The sequence below is a fragment of the Lithobates pipiens genome, unplaced genomic scaffold (assembly GCF_037356315.1).
Source record: "Lithobates pipiens isolate NorthernLeopardFrog02 unplaced genomic scaffold, aLitPip1_a1.2 Scaffold_74, whole genome shotgun sequence".
Classification (NCBI taxonomy): Eukaryota; Metazoa; Chordata; class Amphibia; order Anura; family Ranidae; genus Lithobates; species Lithobates pipiens.
Window position 1 is genome coordinate 228692 of NW_027507897.1, and position 25550 is coordinate 254241.

General features: G+C 46.9%; 1 protein-coding gene across 2 annotated transcripts in view; it reads right to left on the minus strand.

Annotated features, from left to right (window-relative positions):
- LOC143959413 (uncharacterized) overlaps positions 1 to 4659 on the minus strand; it is a 116739-nt gene extending 112080 nt beyond the window's left edge. The window contains exon 1 of one of the 2 annotated variants that reach the window (XM_077468049.1): positions 4164 to 4659. In XM_077468049.1, coding sequence (XP_077324175.1) covers positions 4164 to 4344 — 181 coding nt within the window. In that variant the 5' untranslated portion in view covers positions 4345 to 4659. The remainder of the gene's footprint in view (positions 1 to 4163) is intronic. The other variant, XM_077468050.1, reaches the window with a different exon arrangement.
- Between the last annotated feature and the right edge of the window lie 20891 nt (positions 4660 to 25550).

Below are 25550 nucleotides of genomic sequence, written 5' to 3' on the forward strand. Positions count from 1 at the left end.
TTCACCTTCTAGCAGGACATTGACCCTAAACATACAGCCAGAGCTACAATGGAATGGTTTTGATCAAGAATATTCATGTGTAAAGCCCCATACACACTATCAGATTTTCTGCTGATTTTTTCCTTCAGATTTACCAAAACCATGTAGTGGAAGGGCCTGCCTGATTGCATACAAATTGAAACTCCTAAGGTTTGACCTCATATTATATGGTTTTGGTAAATCTGAACGAAAAATTCAGCAGAAAAACTGATAGGGTGTATGGGGCTTTAGAATGGCTAAATCAACGTCCAGACCTAAATCCAATTGAGAATCTGTGGCAAGACTTGAAAATTTCTGTTCACAGATGCTCTCCATTCAATCTGACAGAGCTTGAGCTATTTTGCAAAGAATGGGCAAAAATGTCAATCTCTAGATGTGCAAAGCTGGTAGAGACCTCCCTAAAAAGACTTGCAGCTGTAATTGCAGCAAAAAGGTTGTTCTACAAAGTATGGACTCAGGGGGGCTGAATACAAATGCACCCCACACTTTTCACGCATTTAGAAAACCATTTATCATCATTAGCCATCCACTTTACAATTATGCGCCACTTTGTGTTGGTCTATCACATAAAATCCCAATAAAATACATTTCCGTTTTTGGTTCTAACTAAGGATGAGCTCGGGCGTGTTCGCAAGCCGCTGCACGTGCAGAGCCCGCTAGGAAGTCGGCACTGCACAGCACTAACCACAGGCAGGGAGACATTGTCCCAATGCACAGCTGCAGAGATCAGTAATGTCTCACTGCCTGTGATTAGCGGTGTGCAGAGCCGACTTCCTGGTGGGCTCTGCGAACACGCCTGAGCTCATCCTTAGTTGTAACATAACAAAATGTGGAAAATTTCAAGGCACTGTACTTACCCGAGCCCCATCTCAATCCAGCGATGTTGTACAATTGACTCTACTTCCTGATACACAGCGGATGCCATTGGTTCCCGCTGCTGTCAAAGTCATGAGGTGAGAGAGGGGGCGGGGCAGAGCCATGGTGGCGTCTAAATGGACACACAGAGCAACGACTCTGCTTGCTGTGGGGGCACTTGGCAAGAAGGAAGGGAGGGGCCAAGATTGCCCCCGAGAAGAGGAGAATCTGGGCTTCTCTGTGCAAAACCACTGCACATAGCAAGCAAGTATAACAAGTTTGTTATTTTTAAACAAAACAAACAAATAAATAAATCCAACAAAACTTTAAAGCGGAGTTCCACCCAAAAGTGAAAGCTCCGCTTACCAACCTCCTCCTCCCCCTCCATTGCCACATTTGGCCCCTTCCAGGGGGGGGGGGTTTTGGGGGAAAGCAGTTACTGGTTTGACAGGTACCCTTCCCCACTTCTGGGAGACCTCGCTGCGGCAACCTCTGCCCCTCCTCCTTCATTCTCCACCGGACATTTAGGAAGCACATTGCGCTTCACTTCCGGTTTCCCTGTCCACAACAGTGTTAATTTAGTCGACTAAAACATTTTGGTCGACTAAATGAATACTATTTTAGTCAACTAAAATCCGCCTAAAACTAAAATGGCATTTTAGTCAAAAGACTAAGACTAAATTGAAATTTGACTTCAAAATTAACACTGGTCTGTAGTGCATGTTCATACCGCAATACCATAAATAACAACATATTCAATTTTTCACTGTAGCAGTATATAACGAGTTTGGAAATTGTACAGAAATGTTAAAGCGGGAGTTACGCAGTTTTTTTTGTTTTTTAAGTCAGCAGCTACAAATACTGCATTTAAAATATGGACACTTACCAGTCCAGCGTGCCCACGATGTCGGCACCCGCAGCCGATCTGTCGCTCAGCTCTCGGGTGCTACCGCCACCATTTTGGCTATGGGAATCAGGAAGTGAAGCCTTGCGGCTTCACTTCCCGGTTCCCTACTGCGGATGCATGAGTCGCGCTGCGCAATAAGGGCAGTCCCTGCTGTCTCTGAGATCCGTGTGTTTCCCAGCAGACAGCGGGGTGGTAGAGGAAGTGGCGTAAATACCCGCACCGGAGAGGGGGGGGGTTCCGACGAGCGGAAGTTCCACTTTAGGGTGGAACTCTGCTTTAAGTAATGCATTACAAATGAATTACACCCATTAGATGTGACAACTAAAATTTGTTTTAGTCGACTAAAATATACTGGAGATTTAATCGACTAAATATGACTAAAACAATTGCAGAAGACTGAAATAGGAATAAAATGGCATGTTAGTTTTAGTCCTTATGCCCTGTACACACGGTCGGACTTTGACGGAAAATGTGCGATTGGACCGTGTTGTCGGAAAAACTAGATCGTGTGGGGACTCCAATGGACTTTTTCCATCAGACTTTCTGACACACAAAGTTCGAGAGCTGGATCTAAAATTTTCCGACAACAAAATATGATCGTTTAAATTCCGAAGGACAAAGTGCCATGCACGCTCAGAATAAAGTTACGAGACGAAAGCTATTGGTTACTGTCCTCTTTATAGTCCCGTCGTATGTGGTTTACGTCACATCGTTCTGATTAAGGATGAGCGTGTTTGCATAGTTCACGTGCAGAGCCCGCCAGGAAGTCGGCGCAGCGCTGTGCTAATCGCAGGCAGCGAGTCATTGCCCCAATGCGCAGCTGCATAGATTGGGAAATGTCTCACAGCCTGTGATTAGCACAGCGCTGCGCTGACTTCCCGGCGGGCTCTGCACGTGGACCATGCGAACACGCCTGAGCTCATCCCTAGTTCTGAACAATCGGATTTTCCAACAACTTTGTGTGACTGTGTATATGCAAGGCAAATTTGGGCCAAAATCAGTCAGAAAAAATACGTCGGATTTTGACGTCGGAAATGTCCAGCCGTGTGTACGGGGCATAAGACTAAAACTAAATTGAAATGTGCCGCCAAAATTAACACTGTACCACGAATGGCGGCGGCAGCACCCGAGCGCCAATCGGAAAATATCAGCTGGGCTGCCGAAATCACGGGATTCCCCAGGCAGGTAAGTGTCCCAATATTAAAATATCAGCAGCTACAGTATTTGTAGCTGCTGATTTTTAATATCACTTTAAAGAGGAAGTAAACCCTGATGAGTTTACTTCCTCTTTTTTTCCTTGCAAAGGTAAAGCATAATGGACTACTATGCATTGCATAGTAGCCCATTATGTGTCACTTACCTGACACAGGAGCCAGCGAAGTCGCCGCTGTCCCCTGTAGTCCGCCGCATCCATCTTGCTGGTGGCGTCTCACAGCTCCGCCGCTGTCATTCGGCGAAGCCGCGATGACGTCACTCCCGTGCATGCGCACGGGAGTCGACAAATGCGGCAGCTCCATTCTTGGAACTGCCGCGCTCAGTGCGCCTGCGCGCCGCTGTCTACGGCGCATGCGCCGTAGACAGCGGTGCCCGTTTTCGGGCAAATATCTCCTAAACCATATAGGTTTAGGAGATATTGCTTGGACCTACAGGTAAGCCTTAATCTAGGCTTACCTGTAGATCAAAGTGGTTTGTAAGGGTTTACAACCACTTTAAATCCAGGACTTTAGTTCTGCTTTAACATATTTAGAGATCTGACAGGGTCTCTTTAAAGGCTCAACGTCCTATGAATTCTTTTACATAAGGCTACAACCATTATTCTCAAAGATCAATTAATGCCGGGTATTTTAGAAACTCTTTTTTATCAACTCAGATGATTGATGACAATGGCTGGATGTTTGTTAAACTGGGAAAAGCCTGGCCATAGGCACTGTAATGTTTTACAGGTTAGAGCCACATCCCATCCTCAGCTATATTAGGAGTGTGTAAATAATGACAATAGGATGCAATGGGCAGGACGTTGAGATCGGGGGGTTGGCCCTATAAGCGGACAATCCATGCTGTGATTACAGAACGGAAGCAAAGCGCGGCTTTAGGTTCCGCTGAGGACACACATGTCCTGGAGTGCCAGTCAGCATATGACTTGTAGTCCCACCACACTACAGCGCCCCATGTGGCGAGACGCTGCAGTGACGGAAGCGCCGCGCTTCCTCTCACAGCCCCAAGCATTCTGCATTCTACAATCCACTACACAGCCTGCAATACCGGACACAGCCAGCGAGCGCCGCTAGAGCGCGCATCCTGTAATTACGTCTGTACACCGCCACGAGGCACTCTTTCCCCCCCAAGAAGCTCCGCCACTCACCCCCTGCGGCCTCCTCCTCCTTCCCTATCATCATCGGACTATCATGGTCTATGCTCCCGCTCCTCGATGGAGACTCTGTGCCCGAGGTGGTGTTGGTCCCTAGCGTCAGCTCCGCATCTTCCTCGCTCGGCGCAGAGCTCTCCATATCTCCTGACGTGCGTTCCTCCTTCGCCGGCTTCATTTGCGTCTGTCTGCGCTCTTATTGCAGGAACGTGAACGGTACAGACGGCGGCGGGCCCCTCCAGAGATAAGCGCCGTCTATAGCACCGCACGGGAGGGCGGGGCCTTCACTTGACGCGAAGGAAAGGACGGTGTCACCTACCGCCGAGCGCCGCACAGGACTGGGGGGCGGGGACAAGGACGTTGTGGGGGGCGGAGCTTGGAGCCCTGCGCCGCACAGGACTGGGAAGGATTGAGGTGGGTGACGTCACGTGAAAGGGGCTTGCGGAGGATTTCGGCGCCGCACGTGAATGAGGGGGAGCGCCTCATTGTGGGGCGTGTCCCCTCCTTCCTTTCATCAGGGCGCCGCACGGGACAGGGGGAGGAGACGCGTGGCAGCTCGGGCGGGGACAGCGTGGCTGCGACGACATGTTTAATGTGCTGAGTTCATGTGCGCGGCACCTTGTCCAACCCAGGCTGTACACGGGGCTTCTCCGCCTACTGCAGAGCCCCGTGCTGGGAGGTGAGGGTTCCCGCATCACATCATATACTGCCATGGCTTTATACTACAACTACTGTGGCGTCCAATGAGCTGCGAAGAACCGCTCTGCCCGCCCACTGGGCGCGTTACTGACGTCACTCACGCAGAGAATAGCGGGATCGTAGTGCCCCTGGCCTGTCACTATGGCAACGGGGCCCATGGGAGGGGAAGAGGCCCCCGATTTAACTGCTTATGAGCCAATGCGCACAGTCAGAATCTCTGCCTCATGTCCTGTCACTGTAACTGCAAGAAGCACGATATATACACACACACACATGTTTTCTAATAAAGTCATTGTAAGTGACATACAAAACGACAGCACAAAAATGTTTCAATAAAATGTGACTGATTTATCAAGGGTTGGTGGCTTGCTTGGTAAATTGTGCTTGTAGTTTGGTGCCCTTAGGGTTACACAGGAGACGTGTGCCATAGCTGTATATCCCGGGCACAGAAATATGTCAACAACATGCACAGTGCACAGTATGCCCAAAGGTACATCTGTATGAGTTTGAAAGGAATTTGCAAAGTGAATGTTAGTAAATAAGGGAAACCAGAGTTCGCTTTAAATACCCAATTATATGTGAGAGAAAATAAAGTGGAACTTTATGGCTAATATGGGCACACAGGTAGTGGTTTTTATTTCAGAAGAGATATGTTATGTCTCTTCTGCATTAACCTTTTGCCTACAGGGCACACGTGCCCCCTTCTGTGCCCAGGCCAATGTTCATCTTTCAGCGTTGTCGCACTTTGACAATTGCACGGTCATGCTACAATGTACCCAAATAATATTTTTAGCAGTTTTTTTCACACAAATAGAGCTTTCTTTTGGTGGTATTTAATCACCACTGGGTTTTTTATTTTTGCTTAAGAAACAACAAAAGCCCGAAAATTTTCAAAAAACAAAACTGCATTTTTTATTTTTATTTTTTATAAAATTTGCAATCAGGTCATTTTTCTCCTTCACTGACGTGTGCTGATGAGGCGGCACTGATGGAGCTGCACTGGTAGCTGGCACTGATGGAGTCTGATAGGTGGCACTGATGGGTTGTGATAGGCAGCACTAAGAGGTGGCACTGATGGGCACTGGTAGGTGGCACTGATTGGCAGCACTGCAGGGTACTAATAGGAGGCACTGGTTGGCCCTGATTAGCAAAAATGGTGGGCACAGATTGGGACAGATTTCCCTATAACAAAATCTGGCTGCCAGCTTTCTTCTATTCTTTTCACGCTAATCGTGAGGATAAAAAAAGATGGCACTAAGAGGTGGAACTGGTGGGCACTGATAGGTGGCAGTGATGGCCTCTGATGGGTACTGAGAGGTGGCACTGATGGATACTGATAAGCAGCACTGGTAGGTGACACTGATGATGAGGCACTGATTGGCAGCACTGATAGGTGTCACTGATTAGCAGCACTGGCGGGCACAGATTGGGGCCGATGTCCCTATAACAGAACCCAGCTACCGGCTTTCTTCTATTCTCCTCACGCTAATCGTGAGGAGAAAAAAAGACAGCATTTAGAGCTGGAACTGATGGGCACTCATAGGTGGCACTGATGGGCTCTGGTAGGTGGCACTGATGAGCACTGAGAGGTGGCACTGATGGACACTGATAAGCAGCACTGGTAGGTGACACTGATGATGAGGCACTGATTGGCAGCACTGATAGGTGGCACTGAGGCTACCACAGCGATCAGGTGACCCAGAATCGGAAATTCCAGTTCTCAATCGTTAGTACGGGGCCCGAAGCTCTCAATGTGATACGCATATATGTGGCCCCATGGAAAAAAGCCTAATGCAGTGTCACATATTTGTGTTACATTGGCAGGAAGGGGTTAGAGCTGGCCATACCCTAGTACAATTTAATTTAACTTTTTTTGTTTTAAGAAAATGTCAAGATCATTTAAGTGCGCCTGCTCCTCATTCCAGCATCTGGGTTTTGGCTGTTGCATTCTCCCTGTCTGTGTCTACCTGCTGGGTGATTGATGTGGTCAGTCACCTGTTATAGGCAGACCAGGTGCTCAGTCCTTTGCTTGCTCGCGAATGATATCTGTGGTGTTCCTGATCGAGCTCCCTATCTGCCTCCCCTGCCCTGCTTTTTAATTTTGTATTTCCCTGTGTATGACTTTGGACCAGATTATTGGACTATTCCTTGAACTCAGCCTGCCTTTTACCTGGACTGTCATTGAACCATGCTACCAGTCTGCTAACTGCAAGTTTCTCTTGGCTTTGCTCAGTTTTCATCTGCCCTGGTGGTCCTGGGGGCAACCAAGTACGGGTAGGCCTGCTTCCCTAAGGGAAAGGGGGCTGCTATAGGTGAAGCACACAGTAGCTAGCTATAGTGTCTGACCACCTGCTTTGGGCTAGACGTGACATTATTACAAGCCTATAACCAAAAAAAAAGTCTGTGACGGTGGACTCTACCCAGGCCCATTTATTTGCTGAGGAAATTTGCAAACTGACAAGTCCAGGAACTGTCTTTGCATATAAACGCACCTCCAGCAGTAACGCAGGAGCCAGAGCCCAAAGTTGACCCGCCTGACCGTTTTAATGGTGACCCCCATATGTTTTGCAACTTTAAAAATAGTTGTATGCTATACTTTAAACTTAAGCCACACTCTTCTAATTCGGAAGCACAGCGGGTTAACTTGATTATTACGTGGTTACAAGGGGCTCCCTAGTCTTGTGCTTTTAGTCTCCCCGCAGATGACCCAGCCAGAGGGTTAGTTGAAGAATTCTTCAAGGACCTGGGTTTACTATATGATGATCCTGATCATGCCCACTCAGCAGAAGCTAATCTTAAGTCATTACATAAGGGTAAACGCACCGCTAAACAATACTGTTCTGATTTCCGCCGCTGGACACCTGACTCGGGTGGAATGACCCAGCTCTAAGAAGCCAATTCAGGTTAGGCTTATCAGACTCTATCAAGTACTCATTAGTTAGTACACAACCCTGAACCAAAGGCGTTGAATGAAGTAACAATGTAAGTAGCCATATGTATAGACAGAAGTTTACGGAAAATAAATTTTTCTAATAGTTAGTAAGGTCAAATAGATATTTGCTTTTGACCATAGAGACAAGAAAATTTGAAGAAGGATGGAAATATTTTCTCAAACAAATACATTTCTTTTTCAATACGTTTTTATTACAGATTTTAGAGGATACAATGTATCATTTTAAATAAAATGTATCAGTAACATTACAGTATCAATTACTTACAAAACAGTAACAATGCATCAAGTAGAAAATTAGTTACAAAAGGCAGAGCAATAAGTTTACCAAAGTTAATAGTGCAATAACGATTTAACAATGTACTGTATATACAAACAGGAACTAAGCACAGATAACAAGGTAATTGAGTTAAATGCAAATATATTACCTTTCGCTATGTGTAGAACAAAGAATATATAGTATAGTAAACATAGAAATGTATAGTCAGAGGCCTCCACTGCAGGAGAGTCAAAGAGAATAAAAAGAAAGGGGGAAAGTGTAAAGAGGGAATGAAAAGAGAAGAAGGGGAGAGGTTGTTGGCGACACCCCAGGGTATCAAGTGCCTATAGCAGTGCATAACTGACTGTAGTTATAGAAGGATGAGAATATTGGATCCACAGGGTTTATATTAAAAAACATTCTCATGCATGTCTAGGAGAATACTGGAGAGCTTTCATTGGGAAAAAAAATAAAAATAAGTGGCGGTGGACTTCTGTAAAGGGTACAAACTATTGTTTCCAAGCTCTTGCTATTGTTTGTTTTGCTGCCAGTAATACATACACAGCCAGTTTAAATAGGGACCTAGTGAGGCCCTGTGGCCTCAGGTGTAACAGGACATACTGTACCACGGCTTTCTTGGAAAGGGACAAGTTAGACATGATTGTAAGAGTTTTAAGTGTTTGTTAACCCACAGGGTTAACTTTACATTATCCTCTTTGTTGATTCATCTAATGGCCCCTTATGACTGTGCTTTATTAAAATGCAGCTATATACCTTGTTTATTGATGACAGATCAACGATCACGTGACATGCCGCCTCTCTCTTCTCTCGGCCCGACAGATGCAGCAGACAGGGTCAGGGCTCCCCCACTGACATCATTCAGGAGGGGAGGAGAGAGGCGGCCCCAGCCGCTGCAGCTGTAATGCGAGAGAAGAGAGGCAGCATGTCATGTGATAGCTGAATTTTTTTTTTTGAGGCGTCTTTGGCGCATGCTTAGTTGGCACCGCAAGAGGAAATCCGTGCCAACTGAGCATGCGCCAAAGACGCCGCAGGGCACCAACCCACACCTACGCAGAAGAAATGATGGAAAAGGGCAGGAAAAAGCCCAGGACGTGCACAGGAAGTGACCTCAACCTGATGCAAAAAAGGCGGTAAAATACCCAGGAAGCGCACAGTGGCCTCAAACTTCCCTATATAAGCCCAGCCCAGACACTGCCAAATTGCTGGATTATCTCCAGTCTCCCTTTGTTCCTGTGCTAGGGTGTGATCTGTCTGAACCTGTTGTGACCTGGACACCTGTTTGATTACTCTTGATTGCTGCTTGCCTTTGACCTCGGATTTGTACCTTAACCATTCTACTTCTTTGCCCCTTTTGTACTCAGCTGCCAGATTGGAACCGACCCCGGCTTGGATCTCGACCATTCTTCTTCTGATTAACCCTTTTATGCTTCATTGCCGAACTGGACATGACCTTGGCTTGGATCCCAGACTAAGACTTGCATGGTGCTCCCCACCCTTGGCGCCCCTGCCACTCGGTGTCCCCACCAAGTCTTTGTCTCCATCTCTAGAGGCTTTAAGGACCCGAGGTGCAAGGGAGGCCTCCCCACTACTTCGGTCTCACATCAGTTACATGGCCCCCGTGACACATTAGATGAATCAACAAAGAGGATAATGTAACGTTAACCCTAATTTGAGCAGCAGGATGGGAGGGGGTGGCGTGGACATGGAGCAGACTGTCAGAGAGGGAGGGGAGAGAGGATGGAGGAGAGGACACAGGAGACACAGCAGGGCTGCAGCTGATGGAGGCATATCATGGTCAGTGTACAAGGGGAGGGCAGAAACGGGTAGGGTCAGCCAGGTATTTCAGGTGATATGGGGGACCAAATTACACAGCACACCCACTGTGCTGTACATAATGCTTTAAAGAATCAGGATCTTAACTTAAATTTTTTTTTTTTTGGAGTAAACAAACACTTTAAGGACTTTTATCTAAAACCTAGAGAGCATAGGGCATGTCCACCATGTGTGGAGTATGTCTCCTGGAACAGAGCAACCCAGGAAACAGGTAACGGGAGAGGGCGGGTGGAGATGGAGCAAGCAAGATGGGACCATGAACCACCTCAAGACAGTTTTAAAAGCTGATTCCCAAACAAATACATTTCTAACAGTGAACGTGGTTTTCTTTTGGGAAAGTCAATTTACTCCTAAAATGAATGTTAGAAACAAACTACATTTTTAAGTAAATTCAAACGAAATTCATCAAGTCATCAAATGTACTGAGAGTTTTTTCACACAATGTTCATACAAATGTTTGTTTGAATATCTACTAGTGCAGGGGTCTCCAAGTTTTCCAAGCAAAGTGCCAGTCTATTGTCCTTCAGACTTTGGGGGGCCAAGTTGTAAGTAAAAAAAATGCCCTAACATTGGTATCAGGGTAAGGAATAGTTCCCTATCATTAGCATTGGTGGGAGGAATAGTGTCTCGTTGCTGGTGTCAGTGGGAGGAATGGTGCCCCATTGTTGGTGTCATTGGGGGGGATAGTACCTTGTATCGGTGGTAGTAATAGTGCCTCAAGGGCTGGATAAAGGCAAGCAAAATCTGGCCCCTGGGCCACAGTTTGGAGACTCGTGTATGGCCAGCTTAAGAGGAGAGTTCCACTCATTTTAGATATATTTCTCTCAGTTCCAGTTATGTCTCATGGTCAGAAAGTGAAGGTAAACTCCCCCAATAGAGCAGAGTTCAGGGGTCAGTAGTTAGGAATGAAAAGTTCAGAGATGTGCAGTATGTACCACAGTCAGGGCCGTCTTTAAGGCAGGGCAAAAGGGGCAGCTGCCCTGGGCCCTGTCATTGTTATGGGGCCCAAAGCAGCTGCCTCATACTTGCCAACTACCCCAGTTTACATTCCCCTGTCCCTTGAAGTTTTAGTCTTGTGCTGTGTCCTGATATCTCAGTGTGAAGTGCTTCTACTAATGCTGCCCAGCTCTGCCCTATTGTTGTGTACAGATGACTCACCAGCAGACCCTGTGTTTACATGTAAATACATGTAAATAAGCGACATTCATATGTAAATAGGAGTGACATGCATATGTAAATAGCTGAGGGCAATGCAATTGATATGTAAATAAATTCAGTATTCATATGTATATCATGCCCCGCTGCAGTGAGGAGATGATGTGCTGTAACCTATAGCAACCAGTGAGCAGTATTACTGTACAGTAATCTCTAGCAGCCAATCAAAAAGCAGAAATCATGTGCTGTAACCTCTAGCAACTAATCAGTGAGCCTTAAGGAGTGCTGTAACCTCTAGCCACCAGTCAGTGAGCGGTAATGATATGCTGTAACCTCTGGCAACCAATTGCAATCGCTGCCTGATCTGATACAATAAACTGATTTTAAGTCTAGCTGCTATTTATTTTATGTCTCAGAGAAGGTGGAGAGTGAAATTGCATGGGGGGCCCTAAGAAAATGTTTGGCCAGGGCCCAATCAATATTAAAGACGACCCTGACCACAGTTGTCAGGAGTAGTACAGAGTTCAGGAGTCAGTACTGTGTAATACAGAGTGCAGGAGTAAGTAACGCAGAGCTCAGAACTACAAGATGTAAGGCAGAGTTCACACATCTGCGGTATGTATCATACAGTGCAGTGTTTAGGAGTTAGTAATGCAGAGTTCAGGAATCAGAATTAGGTGCATGGGTCAGAAGTACTGTAAGTAATGCTAAGTTCCAAGGTCAGTAGTAAATAATGCTAAGTACATAGGTCATAACTATGTAATGCAAAGTACAGGGGGCAGGAGTAATTCAGAGTTTAGAGATCAACAGTATGTAATGCAAAGTGCAAGGGTCAGGAGTAAGTACCACAGAGTGCAGGGGGTATGAGTAAGTACCGCAGAGCATAGGGGTCAAAAGTAAGTATAGGAAAGTTCCAAATTAAGCAATAAAAGAGTTTATAGGTCTGTAGTATGTTATGCAGAGAGTATGGGTCAGGAGTAAAAAACAGAGTTCAGGGGTTAGTAGTATGTAATACAGAATGCAGTGGTCAGGAATAAGTACCGCAGAGTACATGGGTCATGTACTGGTCCAAATAATTTGGTGGAGGGGGGATTGTGCTGTGAGGTTGTTTTTCAGGGGTTGGGCTTGGCCCCTTAGTTCCATTGCAGGAAACTTTTAAGGCATCAGCATACCAAGACATTTCTGACAAATTCATGATCCCAACATTGTGGTAACAGTTTGGGGATGGCCTCTTTCTGTTTTAACATGACTGAGCACCAGTACACAAAGCAAGGTTCAAAAAGCCATGGATGAGCGAGTTTGGGGTGGAGGAACTGACTGGTCTGCACAGAGTCCCGATCGAACACCTTTGGGATGAATTAGACCCCTTTCACACTGGAGGCATTTTTCAGGTGCTTTAGCGCTAAAAATAGCGCCTGTAAAGCATCTGAAAAAAGCCTCATCTGAAATCCCAGTGTGAAAGCGAGTGCTTTCACACTGGGGTACTGCGCTGGCAGGACGTAAAAAAAAGTCCTGCAAGCAGGTTCTTTGCAGCACTTTAGGAGCGGTGAATACACCGCTTCTAAAGTGCCCCTACCTATTGAAATCAATGGGCCTAGAGGCGATTCAGTTCGCATTGTGCGCTATACAAGTATTTTATTCATTCATTCAGTGTCGCCGAAGCAACTACAAAGCACCTCGGCAGCAGCGCTTTGCTGGTGCTTTTAACCCTTTATTCAGCAGTGGGGTTTAAAAGTGCCCCGCTAGCACACAAAAAGCGTAGCAAAAACTGATGGTAAAGCGCTGCTAAAATTAGCGGCACTGTACCGCAGACACCCGGGCGCTGGCAGTGTGAAAGGGCTTAGAGCGGTGACTGTGAGCAAAGCTTTCTCATCCAGCATCAATGCCTGACCTTACAAATGCACTTCTGGAAACATGGTCAAACATTCTCATAGACGCACTCCTAAACCTTGTGGACAATCTTGCCAGAAGAGTTGAAGCTATTATAGCTGTAAAGGTTGGGCCAACTCAATATTGAATCCTTTGGACTAAGTCTGGGATGCCATTAAAGTCCATATGAGTGTAAAGGCTGGTGTCCCAATACTCTTGGCAAAAGTGGGGCGGACCAATTACGCTCTTTTCTGTTCTGTTCAGGTACGTGTTCTTAAAGCGTTTGTTACCCCAACACTTAATTTTCCTGATATGTGCCTGCTGTACCATGTACTTGGATGGGAAAGTCTCCTGTTCTCTTTGTAGTTCTTCCTTTGTGTGAAAACCCTGGTGTTCCTGCCAGTCCTTCTGCTTTCCTATTAAAAACTGACCACACTAAGCAGGATAGCACAGCGTGGTCAGTTCTCTAGCTATGCTTAGAACTCAGCCTGCTCTCCTCCAATGATCAGGCTCGAACCCCCCCCCCCCCTCCCACTGCACAACCATTCACTGGGAAGATCAGTGTGCTGCTGCTTCTCCTCCCTCCAGATATTATGCAGCTGAGAAAACAGAGAATGTGATCACTTATAAAAAAATGTATTAATACCTTTTTTAAATCTATACAAAAATGTTTTTCCTTTCATTTCTATTTTAAACAGAATAGATTTAAATTACAAGGTGATCGTTTACAATCACTTTAATTAAAAAAAAAAAGTCCTTTCTATTGCCCTAAGCCTCCTAATCTCCAAACTCCTTTTTTTTTCAGTGTGATGTGACTTCCTGTTAGAGGGTGGCTACTGTAACGGAACGTCCCACACTCGGCTTGAGTGCTTTCGTCATATACCACTTCCTCCAGTCTGAATATAGATATTAAATATTAATGCCACATCTTACAACCAAGAACTAGGCAGGACTCATTTGGCTGCAAAACTGGAACATGAACTGTTTCTTTGAACAAAGGCATGCCGATATACACTCAGGGGACAATTCCTGATTCTTTGCATAATGAAACAGGGCATGGTAAACTTTACCTCCACCAGTAGCATGACACAGGTGTATACAAACTTCTCATCAGTAGACTGTCTTGAGTAGTAGACTGGAGAAATCACCCCCACCTCCCCTCTCACAGCTAATCCATAAAGACATATACATCCCATAATAGGTTGCTCCCAAGGAAGACACAAACAAAACAATGGGATACAACCACACTTCAAATTATCTAGTAAAGAGTCTACAACAGTATATGAGACAATATACAATATATATATTTACAATATTCCAGTGTGGTTGTACAGTGAGTCTGATTAGTGCATATCAGACTGGGGTTCTCAGTCACCCTGTGCCCCTAATAGACAAACAAAGGGTAACTTACACATAGGAGGGGTGAGGGAGCTGTACAAAGAGATTCCAGTGCTCTCCAAGGTAAGCTGGGTTCCACAAGCCCCCCACCCAAAGTGACTCCTGTCACAGCAACGTTCATTCTCCATGGTCCCCACTGTATGCAAGAGCATAGCCTCTCTCTGTCTTCCTCACTCCTGAGATGGACTGTGAGATTTGCAGTGTACATAGAGCAGTATACATGACTGCAACTAATGTTCACTACTCGTTCCAAATAAACAGTAGGGAGGAATAAAAGGAGAGGTGTGGGAGCTCATGGAGGATGTTACAAGAAGGCAGAAAACACAATAAGAAATTATTTAAATAAAAATAAATTAGAGACATTAGGTAGTGGATGTGTGGGGATTATTTAATAAAGAAAATAATATTTCGTGTGATAAAAAGAAAATCTGGCCTCCTCCTCCCCCAATAGCTGGCCAATCATGCTCCTTCTTTGTTAGATATTAAAAAAAGTGACTCTAAACTCTGGTTTTAAAAAAACTATTTAATTCAGGGATGTGTTGTGTGGATGCGTGTCTACAATTATCCCTATTTATTTAAGGTACCCATATAACGCCGTCAATTTACACAGCACTCCACACTCACATCAGTCCTTACCCTCAAGGAACCCACAATCTAAGGTCCCCAACTCATATTTGTATACTAGGGCCAATTTTGGACAGAAGCCAATTAACTTACCAGCATGTCTTTGGAGCATGGGAGGAAACCTACGCAGGCACAGGGAGAACATGCAAACTCCAGGCAGGTAGTGTCATGCTAGGGATTTGAACCAGCAGCCCTTTTTACTGCTAGGTGAGAGTGCTAACCATTACACCACTGTGCTGCCCAAAGACCAGTTACAGTACAAGGAACCAGAAAAACAAAGTAAAAAATTAATTCATGAAAAATATATAACAGGGCCATTACTTAGTGGATGTATGTGGATTTTTATTGAATAGTAAGGATATTGGGTTTTTTTTTACCAAGAAAAAGGATATTGTTTAGTGTTGCAAAAAAATAAAAAAATAAAAATCCGACCTCTTCCTCCCCTTATAGTTGACCAATCACGCTCCTTCTTTGTAAGATGTTAAAAAAGTCACACTAATCTCTGGTTTAAAAAAATATATAAAATTTAAGTATGCGTTCTTAACCTAAAAATGTAGCATTGGGCTATGGGCTTTTGGGCTGCGGGCTTCCTTATACCCTTAAAGCCGCCCAATCGCACTTCTTTTGTGTAAGTTGGTAAAGAATTAACACTAAACTCTGGTCCATTTATTATATTTTTACGATCTAACTTCCCAGAAAAGGCCTTTGGACTATGGGCTTTTGACTTTAGACTTTAGGCTCTGGGCTATGTGCTTAGGACTATGAGCTTTGAAATTTAGGCTATGGGCTTTGGGCTTTAGTCTTAATCCTATGGGCTTTGGGCTATGGGCTTTAGACTTTATGCTATGGACTATGGGCATTGGGGTATGGGCTCTGAGCTTTGGGCTCTGGGCTCTGCAGTGTACATTGAGCAGTGTACATGACTGCAACTAACGAACAATGTTCATGCCAAACAGGGGAAACGGGAGGGGCGTAGGAGGGCCATTAACTAGTGGATGTGTATGGATTTTTACTGAAAAAAAGGATATTGTTTAGTGTGATTAGCTGGCCAATCACACTCCTTTTTTGGAAGATGTGACACTAAACTCTGGTTTTAAAAAATCTAATTCAGGTATGTGTTCTTAAAGGGGTTGTAATGGTTCATGTTTTTTCTAAATAAAAATAACAAACATGTTATACTTACCTGCTCTGTGCAAGGGTTTTGCACAGAGCAGCCCTAATCCTCTTCTTTTGGTGTGCCCTGTTGGCACTCCTGGCTCCTCCCCTTCATCGGGTGCCCCCACGGAGAGCCACTTTCCATGGTGGCACCCATGCGGGCATGTTCCTGAGTCCCACTGCTGCGTCTATTGACACAGACAGCAGGACTCGGCCCCGCCCCCTCACTTCTGTGTCACTAGATTTGCTTGACAGCAGCGGGGGCGAACCTTGGGACTTTACAACCCCCTCAACCCCAAAAAAGTAATTTTTACTGATCTCAGACTCCCACAAATCTCCATTTATTTATTTTTTTCTGATCTAACTTCCTGAAATGGGTTTTGGGATTTGTACTGTGGGTTATGGGCTGCGGGCTAAAGGAGAAGTTTGGGAGTTAATGGAGGATGACAGAAGGAGGCAGAAACATACAGAGAGAATTTCATTTAAAAAAAATACTTTACAAGGATATTAAATAGAATGTCTATCTTATCTATAAAATCTATCTATCTGTATTTTTTTTTTATAAACAAGACCAAAAAAAACATACATACTATCTTATCATATCACTGTCTACTAAAAATATGTATTTTTATTTTTAAGTTTTTTTTTTCAAACAAACAGAAGTGAAAAGAAGTTAAGGAGAGGTTCAGGAGTTACTAGAGGATGTGACAAGGAATCAGGGACACACAGACAAAAAATCATTTCATTAAAAATGTGTTACAGAGACACTGAGTAGTGGATCTGTATGGATTATTAAAAAAAATATATATATTATTTAGTGTCACAAAAAAAAAATCCGGCCTCCTCCTCCCCTAATAGCCAGCCAATCAGACTCCTTTTTTGTTGGATAGTAAAGAAGTGACACTAAACTCTGGTTTAAAAAAATATCCAATTCAGGTATGTGTTCTTAACCCAAAAAGTGATGTTTACTGGTTTCAGACTCCTCCAAACCTCCATATTTTTTTTATTTTTTTGTGATCGGACTTCCTGCTATGGACCATGGGCTGTGGACTGTAGGCTATAGGGGCTTTGCAATGTACATGGAGCAGTGTACGTAACTTCAATTAAAGTGCACTGTTCATTCCAAACAAACAGAAGTGAAGGGAAAAAGCAAAGGTGTGGGAGCTCATGGAGGATGTTACAGTACAAGGAAGCAGAAAAATTAAGTAAGAAATGAAAAATAGATAACAGGGTCATAACCTAGTGGATGTGTGTGGATTTTTACTGAAAAATAAATAAATATTGTTTAGTGTTGCAAAAAAAAAAAAAAAAAAAACGACCTCCTCCTCCCCTTATATTCGGCCAATCACGCTCCTTCTTTGTAGGATGTTAAAGAAGTGACACTAAACACTGGTTTAAAAATATATTCAATTTAAGTATGTATTATTAACCCAAAAAAGTAGCTTTGGGCTTTTAGTCTGTGGGCTTCCTTCTTCCCTTAGGCTGGATTCACACCTATGCATTTTTAGTGCTTTTTGCATTTTGCAGATTTGCACTACAGTACATTTAACGCGGTTAACTATGGAACACGTTCTGTAAGGCAAATCTGCAAAAAGCACTAAAAATGCATAGGTGTGAATCCAGCCTTAGTGCCGCCCAATCACGCTTCTTTTGTGTAAGTTGGAAATAAAAGTGACACTAAACTCTGGTCCATTTATTATTATTTTTTATGATCTAACTGTAGCGGTGTGTTGCCACTAGTTACTAACATCCACGCATATTCACCCTGCTGCCAGACATCCATACATCACACTGGTAGACAATGAAAAGTCTTTTGCTTTGTTTTGTTTTTGTTTATTGGGAGAATATAACTTGGTTGGGGTAAAGGGATATGGGATGCCCATAGATCAAATTACTTTGCCATCATTTTTATAAATTAGAACTTCATTTGAGCCGTGAAGAAATGATGCACATGTTATAGCAATATGGTGTGACCAAATCCCCAAATTTTTTGATAATGTTTTTTGAAAATGTCTAGGTGTTTTAAATAAGCCTTGCTGGAGGTAAATGTCTTTTTTTTACATGTGTGCGGTGTAATATTTTGTTCTGTTATATGGTCTTATGGCTGCACCATCTTTATGCATTTTTTAGAGTGTGCTCCCCAAATATCTTGTTTATCTAGAATATTTGTCACATCTTTTTTGGTCATTATTTATTGTTATCAATAGCATTACTTTTATGTCCGGTTTCGGTTTTTTGTTTACACATTTTGGATCATTGCACTCTATTACATACTGGATAGAATTCATTCAGCATTTAATATTGATTTGTTTCTGAAACTCGCACAGATCACTCCATTCATTATTGCATTATGTTTCTTGTCACATCCTCTTCTATATGCAAAAGAACCCACTCTGAATAATCTCTAATGCTGACTCTGATTGGTTGCTGCTACTAGGCCAGAGGTCTGCAGTACCTCTCCCCAGAGGCCTAGTAGTTTAGTAACATGTGCTGAACAGTGGACGGTACAACAGAGTACGTCGCGACCGGAAGTGGTGACACCTGGCTCCTCCATGACGCGTTGCGTCACTGAACACGTGACTTCATCAAAGGGAGCTACTCTGTTGTAGCTGGAAATACAAAATTTTAACTGTAAATTACTGCTTTTCGTTTTAATAAAAATGTTGAAAATACTGCACGATGGAGCCATCCCTTTGTATTGCATGTCCTCACCACATTGGATAAGCCTGAAGCCATCTTTCAAAAAAACCCGCTATTACCGTGACGAATGCTGGAAGTTGATTGATTGCTGTCACCTGGTTTTATTACATACTAAAGGCTTGATTTGACCCATAGGGGGTCTCCATTAGAAGTGAAAGGCTTGGGGAAATTAGTGGTGCACTGCGGATGGTGTTGGCGTTTGGAGGAAGTAGACACCGATCAAATACTGTTGCACTTTTTTTTTTTTTCTGTTTGCATGAACTATTATATGGAGATCTGCTCCCTCCTCATTGGAGCTTGATTGCACTTTTTGGACACTGAACTTTATTTTATGCACTTTATGATAATATTGGATGGTTACGGACCTTTATTGCAATATTGTTTGCATGCTTGAAAATCACTTGCACTTGATATGAATTGTTCAATATTACAGTGAAAATTTGCCACATTTTTTGTGCTTACACACTGGCCGCGGCACATTCTTGTCAGTGGCTTGCAGTTAGTGTGTTTAGATTTCTTATTTTTTGCCACTTTAGTTTGCATTTTAGTTAACTCCACATACTACTTATAATACTATCTGGCAATAGAACTTAACCAAAAAGTGCATTCTATGCATCCAAAAACATAAAAAATTTAACAAATCAAATCATTATTCAACCAAAAAAAAATGGCAAAGCAATAACTCCAAGGCCAATAATAACACGTTATCTCCTCCGATTCCTCAACATGTCTGGTTGACGAATGGCCGTTCAGAAACTAACTGAAAAGTGTGAAATTAAAAGCGCAAAATCAAAAGCGCAAATCAACACTCACCAAACTTCTACTAACACGAAATTAGCAGAAGGAGCCCAAAGGGTGGCACTAAAGAGCTGAAAAACCATGTAGTACGTCACTACGTTCGTGATTGTTGGCCAACAATTGTGTGCCGTGTGTATGCAAGACAAGATTGGGCCAACGCCCTTCGGACAAAAGTCCACGGTTTTGTTGGCCAACAATCCGATCGTGTGTACGCGGCTTTAGAGTTACAACCAGGAATGAAAATAGATGTCACATGGCATATTAGTGCATTGTGTCATATATAGATCGCAGAGATAAATTGCAGCAATATCCAAAGGTGAAAGCAATAAGTATGTACATGCATGATCTGTTGTATATAATAGCATTTGCAGGCGTTAGCAGGAAAGTATTGAATCCGATTGTGGCAGTGTACAGAAGATCCAACACTAAATAAAGGCTGAACTATATTGCTGGGTTTGAAGAGATTAGCAGGTAAGTAAACAGAAAATACAGTTTGAGCAGCTTATCTTCCTTCATGAAAATGGATATACTATACATATAACGCCAGACACTGTATGAGCTTCCATGGAACAGCAAGCTCATAAACTGTAAAACTGGTTGATGTATGAAGAGTTAAATAGATCAGTGTGCTGATCCCGCTATTAGATCCCTGTGGGGTCCCCTACTGGCAACGCCTGAATGGTCAATCCCAGGCCTGGACTGGAACAAAAAATAGGCCCGGGCATTTTGGATTGAGCAGCCCATGACATCTTAACTGGCCCCTTTCCCACATTCCATCCTGATGAATCCCTCGGAAGAGGGGAGAGGGAAACCCGACAAAAGTGTGGGGGGCGAGGGGGACAGGGAAAGAGCGGGGGGGGGCAGAGAGCACAGGGAAGAACCTTGAGAACATGGGGTGGGGCGAGAGCACAGGGGGGCTGGAGAGCACTGTGGGGGGAGGTGGAGAGCATGGAGGGGCAGAGAGCACAGGGGGGAGGCAGAGAACACAGGGAGGAAGAGGAGAGCACAAGGGGGCCGGAGAGCACAGGGAGTGGGGGGTTGGAGAGCACAGGGGGAAGCAAAAATACAGGGTGGGGTGAATAGCACAGGGAGGAGGTGGAGAGTGCAGGGGGGATGCAGAGATCACTGGGGGGATGTAGAGCACTGGGGGGAGGTGGAGGGCACAGTGGGCAGCAGAGAGCATGAGAGGAGGTGGAGAAAACAGGGGGTAGGCAGAGATCAATAGGGGGGCTGTAGAGCACTGGGGGAGAGGCATAGGGCACAGGGGGGCAGTGTAGAGTATGGGGGAGGTGGAGATCACAGGAGGGGCTGGAGAGCACTGGGGGGGCTAGAGAGCACTGGGGGAGAGGCAGAGGGCACAGGTGGGCACCATAGAGCATGGGGGGACTAGAGAGCACTGGGGGGGCAGCGTAGAGCATGGGGGAAGTGGAGAGCACAGGGAGAGAGACGCAGGGAATGGGGGGGCAGCGTAGAGCATGGGGGAGGTGCAGAGCACAGGAGGGAGGTGGAGAGAAGAGGGGGTGGTGAAGAGCACAGGGGGAGAGGCCGAGGGCACTGGGGCAGCGTAGAGCATGGGGGGAGGTGGAGAGCACAGGAGGGAGATGGAGAGCACAGGGGGTGAGGCGCAGGGCACAGGTGGGCAGCATAGAGCATGCGGGGAGGTGGAGATCACAGGGAGAGGTGAAAAGCACAGGGGGAGAGGCTGAGGGCACAGGGGGGCAGCGTAGAACATGGGGGAGGTGGAGAGCACGGGAGGAAAGACGGAGGGCACAAGGAGGGAGAACACAGGAGGGAGGTGGTGAGAACAGGGGGGCTGGAGAGCACTTGGAGGTGCTAGAGAGCATTGGGGGGAGGTGAAGTGCACAGGGGGGCAGCATAGAACATGGGGAAGGTGGAGAGCACTGGGGGGGCTGGAGAGCACTGGGGAAGAAGTGGAGGGCACAGGGGGGCGGCGGAGAGCATGGGGAGGTGGGGAGCACAGGGGGCAGAGGAGGGCATGGGGGAGATGGAGAGCACAGGGAGAGAGACGGAGAGCACATGGGGCAGCGGAGAGCATGGGGGGAGGTGGAGAGCACAGAAGGGAGGTGGAGAGCACTGGGGGGGCTGAAGAGCACTGGGGGAGGTGAAGAGCATGGGGGGAGGTGGAGAGCACAGGAGGAGGTAAAAAAGCACAGGGGGGAGAGGCGGAGGGCACAGGGGGGCAGTGTAGAGCATGGGGGGGGGGCAGTGTAGAGCATGGGGGGTGGTGGAGAGGCCAGGAGGGAGGAGGAGAGCACGGAGGGGGCTGGATAGCACTGGGGGAGAAGTGGAGGGCAGAGAGGGCAGCGAAGAGCATGGGGAGGTGGATATCACAGGGAGAGAGAGGCAGAGGGCACAGAGAGAGACAGGCAGAGGGCACAGCAGGCAGTATGGCGGAGGTGGAGAGCACTGGGTGGGTTAGAGAGCACTGTGGGGGGGGGGGGTAGAGATAAGCAGGATAGGAGGAGTAGTGGGGTGGCTGCATATAGAATTATTCTCTCCATCTTCCTCCGGCAGTACCTGAAAGCCTGCAAGAGGTAGAGGAGCAGAAGCAGGCATTCAGAGACTTCGGGAGGAAGATGGAGAGAATGATTCTTCTATATGCAGCCACCCTACTGCTCCTCCTATTCAGGTTACAGGTGGCCACACTTATGGTCTCTCGCTGCATCAGGCTCCTCTCCCCTCCGTGGTCACGCCCCCCGGCTCCAACAGCTAAACTATACTGGCGGCCGTGGAGAGGTGTCTCCTCTAGCTCCTCCCCCCTTCATGTTTCAGTTCCCCTGGTGCCAATGGCTGAGCCTGAGCTGACCGCAGAAAGGTTAGGGGACTGGTGTGGGCTTAAAGAGCAGCCTGCCTTGGCCCCGTAAGCAAGGGCATGTGGTCCAGTTTGCCCTATGGCCATTCTGGGCCTGGTCCGTACGACAACCTATGACACTTATGCCACACAATCTGAAAATCGGATGAAAAATACCAATTTTGATTGTATGATAATTTGATCGTTAGTACAGAGCTTTCGAGAGCTGATCACGACAGTTCATCCAATATTATACGACTGGACAAGCGCAAAAATTTTCCTCGTACGATACCAGATCGTACGATTTTCACTTAGTACAGTTGTCATCTGAAAATACAATACAAATACACTCAGGGCTGCCATCAGGGGGGTACAGCCCATACACTTGTAAGGGGCCCCAGCGTCTGGATGGGCAGGGATGTAAGAAGGCAGGGGCGGGTGCAGAGGAGCTCCGTGGATGCTCCTGTATGTGTGTGAGGCTGCTGCTCTGTCATTGAGCTGACATCGGGCTTTTTGCTGCCACCTCTGGCCATTTCCTGCATGTGCACCCCTCTTCATGTGGAAACAAGAGCTGGGACTAGGATCACCTTACAAGTAAGGGCTCTGTGATTATCCGCCCGGCGTGGACATCCACTTGCTCAGCGGGGATCGTTCCGTCAATCCCCGCTGAGCAGGAAGATGACAGGTCTGTCTCTGCACACTTGTCAGAGCGCCACTCTCCCCTATGGGGGAATCGGATGAAGATGGACCGCAGAGTCAGTCGTCACCCGATCCGATCCGCAGACGGATGGAAAAGTAGTTTTTTTCTCCGTCACACTTTTTCGGATCGGAGCGGGTCGGATGTCATCGGGCATGTCACCGCTGACATCCGATGCTCCATAAAGGTCTATGGAGCATCCGTTCAGGCAGGGGCGGACTGACAACTCATGGGGCCCCCGGGCAATAGCAGATCATGGGGCCCCCCTGTGTCCCAGCCACACTGCCCGCCCACATTACATACATTGGTCTCTACCCCCTTTAGCTGCAGAGGTAGCAGCTGAGGATGTACACATGCTGCAGCAGGAATTATACCCCCTGTTGCTTTTGGTGGGTGATCGTGACCCAATCAAGTGAATAGGGCCCTCTCCAAACACCCAGCAACAATGTGTAATGCACACAGTAGCATCATGCTAGTGTGGGATCCAAGGGGTTAAACCCATGGACCCCTAGGATGGAAGCAAAGAGGGATCCCTGGGATGGGGGCAGAGAGGGATCCCTGGGATGGGGGCAGAGAGGGATTCCTGGGATGGGGGCAGAGAGGGGCCCCTGGGATGGGGGCAGAGAGGGGCCCCTGGGATGGGGACAGAGGGGGATCCCTGGGATGGGGGCAGAGAGCTGCAGACATGATAAATGACAAGAGATGGTCAGATGCTGCGGACATGATACAGGAGGTGGACAAAGGCTTCAGACATGATACCGGAGGTGGACAGAGGCTGCGGACATGATACAGGAGGTGGACAGAGGCTGCGGACATACTGCAGGAGGTGGACAGAGTCTGCGGACATGATACAGGAGGAGGATAGAGGCTGCGGACATACTGCAGGAGGTGGACAGAGGTTCGCGGACATACTGCAGGAGGTGGACAGAGGTTGTGGACATACTGCAGGAGGATGACAGAGGTTGGGGACATACTGCAGGAGGATGACAGAGGTTGCGGACATACTGCAGGAGGACAGAGGCTGCGGACATACTGCAGGAGGAGGACAGAGGCTGCGGACATACTGCAGGAGGAGGACGGAGGCTGCGGACATACTGCAGGAGGAGGACGGAGGCTGCGGACATACTACAGGAGGCGGACAGAGGTTGCGGACATACTACAGGAGGTGGACAGAGGTTGCGGACATACTACAGGAGGGGGACAGAGGTTGCGGACATACTACAGGAGGGGAACAGAGGTTGCGGACATACTACAGGAGGGGGACAGAGGTTGCGGACATACTACAGGAGGTGGACAGAGGTTGCGGACATACTACAGGAGGGGGACAGAGGTTGCAGACATACTACAGGAGGGGAACAGAGGTTGCGGACATACTACAGGAGGTGGACAGAGGTGGACAAGGCGACAGAGGTTGTGGACATACTACAGGAGGGGGACAGAGGTTGCGGACATACTGCAGGAGGGGGACAGAGGTGGACTGGGGGAAAGAGGTTGCGGACATACTACAGGAGGGGGACAGAGGTTGCGGACATACTACAGGAGGGAGACAGAGGTTGCGGACATACTGCAGGAGGGGGACAGAGGTTGCGGACATACTACAGGAGAGCGACAGAGGTTGCGGACATGATAGTGTCCTCCTCACAGTAGCCTCCTCCTCTGTCCACCATCATTACTTCTCCACATGATCAGTGTGCTGTGTCCTCCTCCTGTGCCCCTTTCACCTCTCCACAGGTCAGGGCAGCACAGTGCTTCCCTGACCTGTGGAGAGGAGAAATGGGCACAGGAGGAGGACACAGCACTGATGATGTGGAGAAGTCATATGATAGTTGACAGAACACATCAGTCTCTGTCCCTCCCCTGCATGCCACAGCTTCACCCTCCGCCACCTCCGGGCTCCCAGCGATGTCCTCCGCTCTCACTCCCCACAGTTTTACTCTCCTCTTCCCTCCTCAGTACTCACCCCTGCTCGGCTCCTCTGCCAGTGTCCCGATCGTCTATTTGAAAATGGCACCGGGAGGCGCTATTACGTTACTGCGCATGCGCCGCCCGGCCGAGCGTGTACGAACTTTCCCGAGCCCGGCCGGCTTTTGAACAGCGCATGCGCCATTCCATAGTCGGCTCGCGGCCATCTTTTTTACGGGCACCGATGCCCATAATAGATTTTAACGGGCAGCTCCAAAAAGGGGTTAACTCTACGGGCGGTTGCAAACACCGTGGGGCCCCCTGCTGGACACCGGGCCCTCGGTCCGCGCCCGACTGCCCTAATGGTCAGTCCGCCCCTGCGTTCAGCTCCACCTAAAAAACTGTAAGGCGGACTTCCTTCTCTGGGCTGGCTGCTCAGCTGTCGGCTAATTGCCAGCTCCCATCTCTCTCCACAGTTACCAGCTGTTCCTGATCCTGCTTGTCTGACCTGC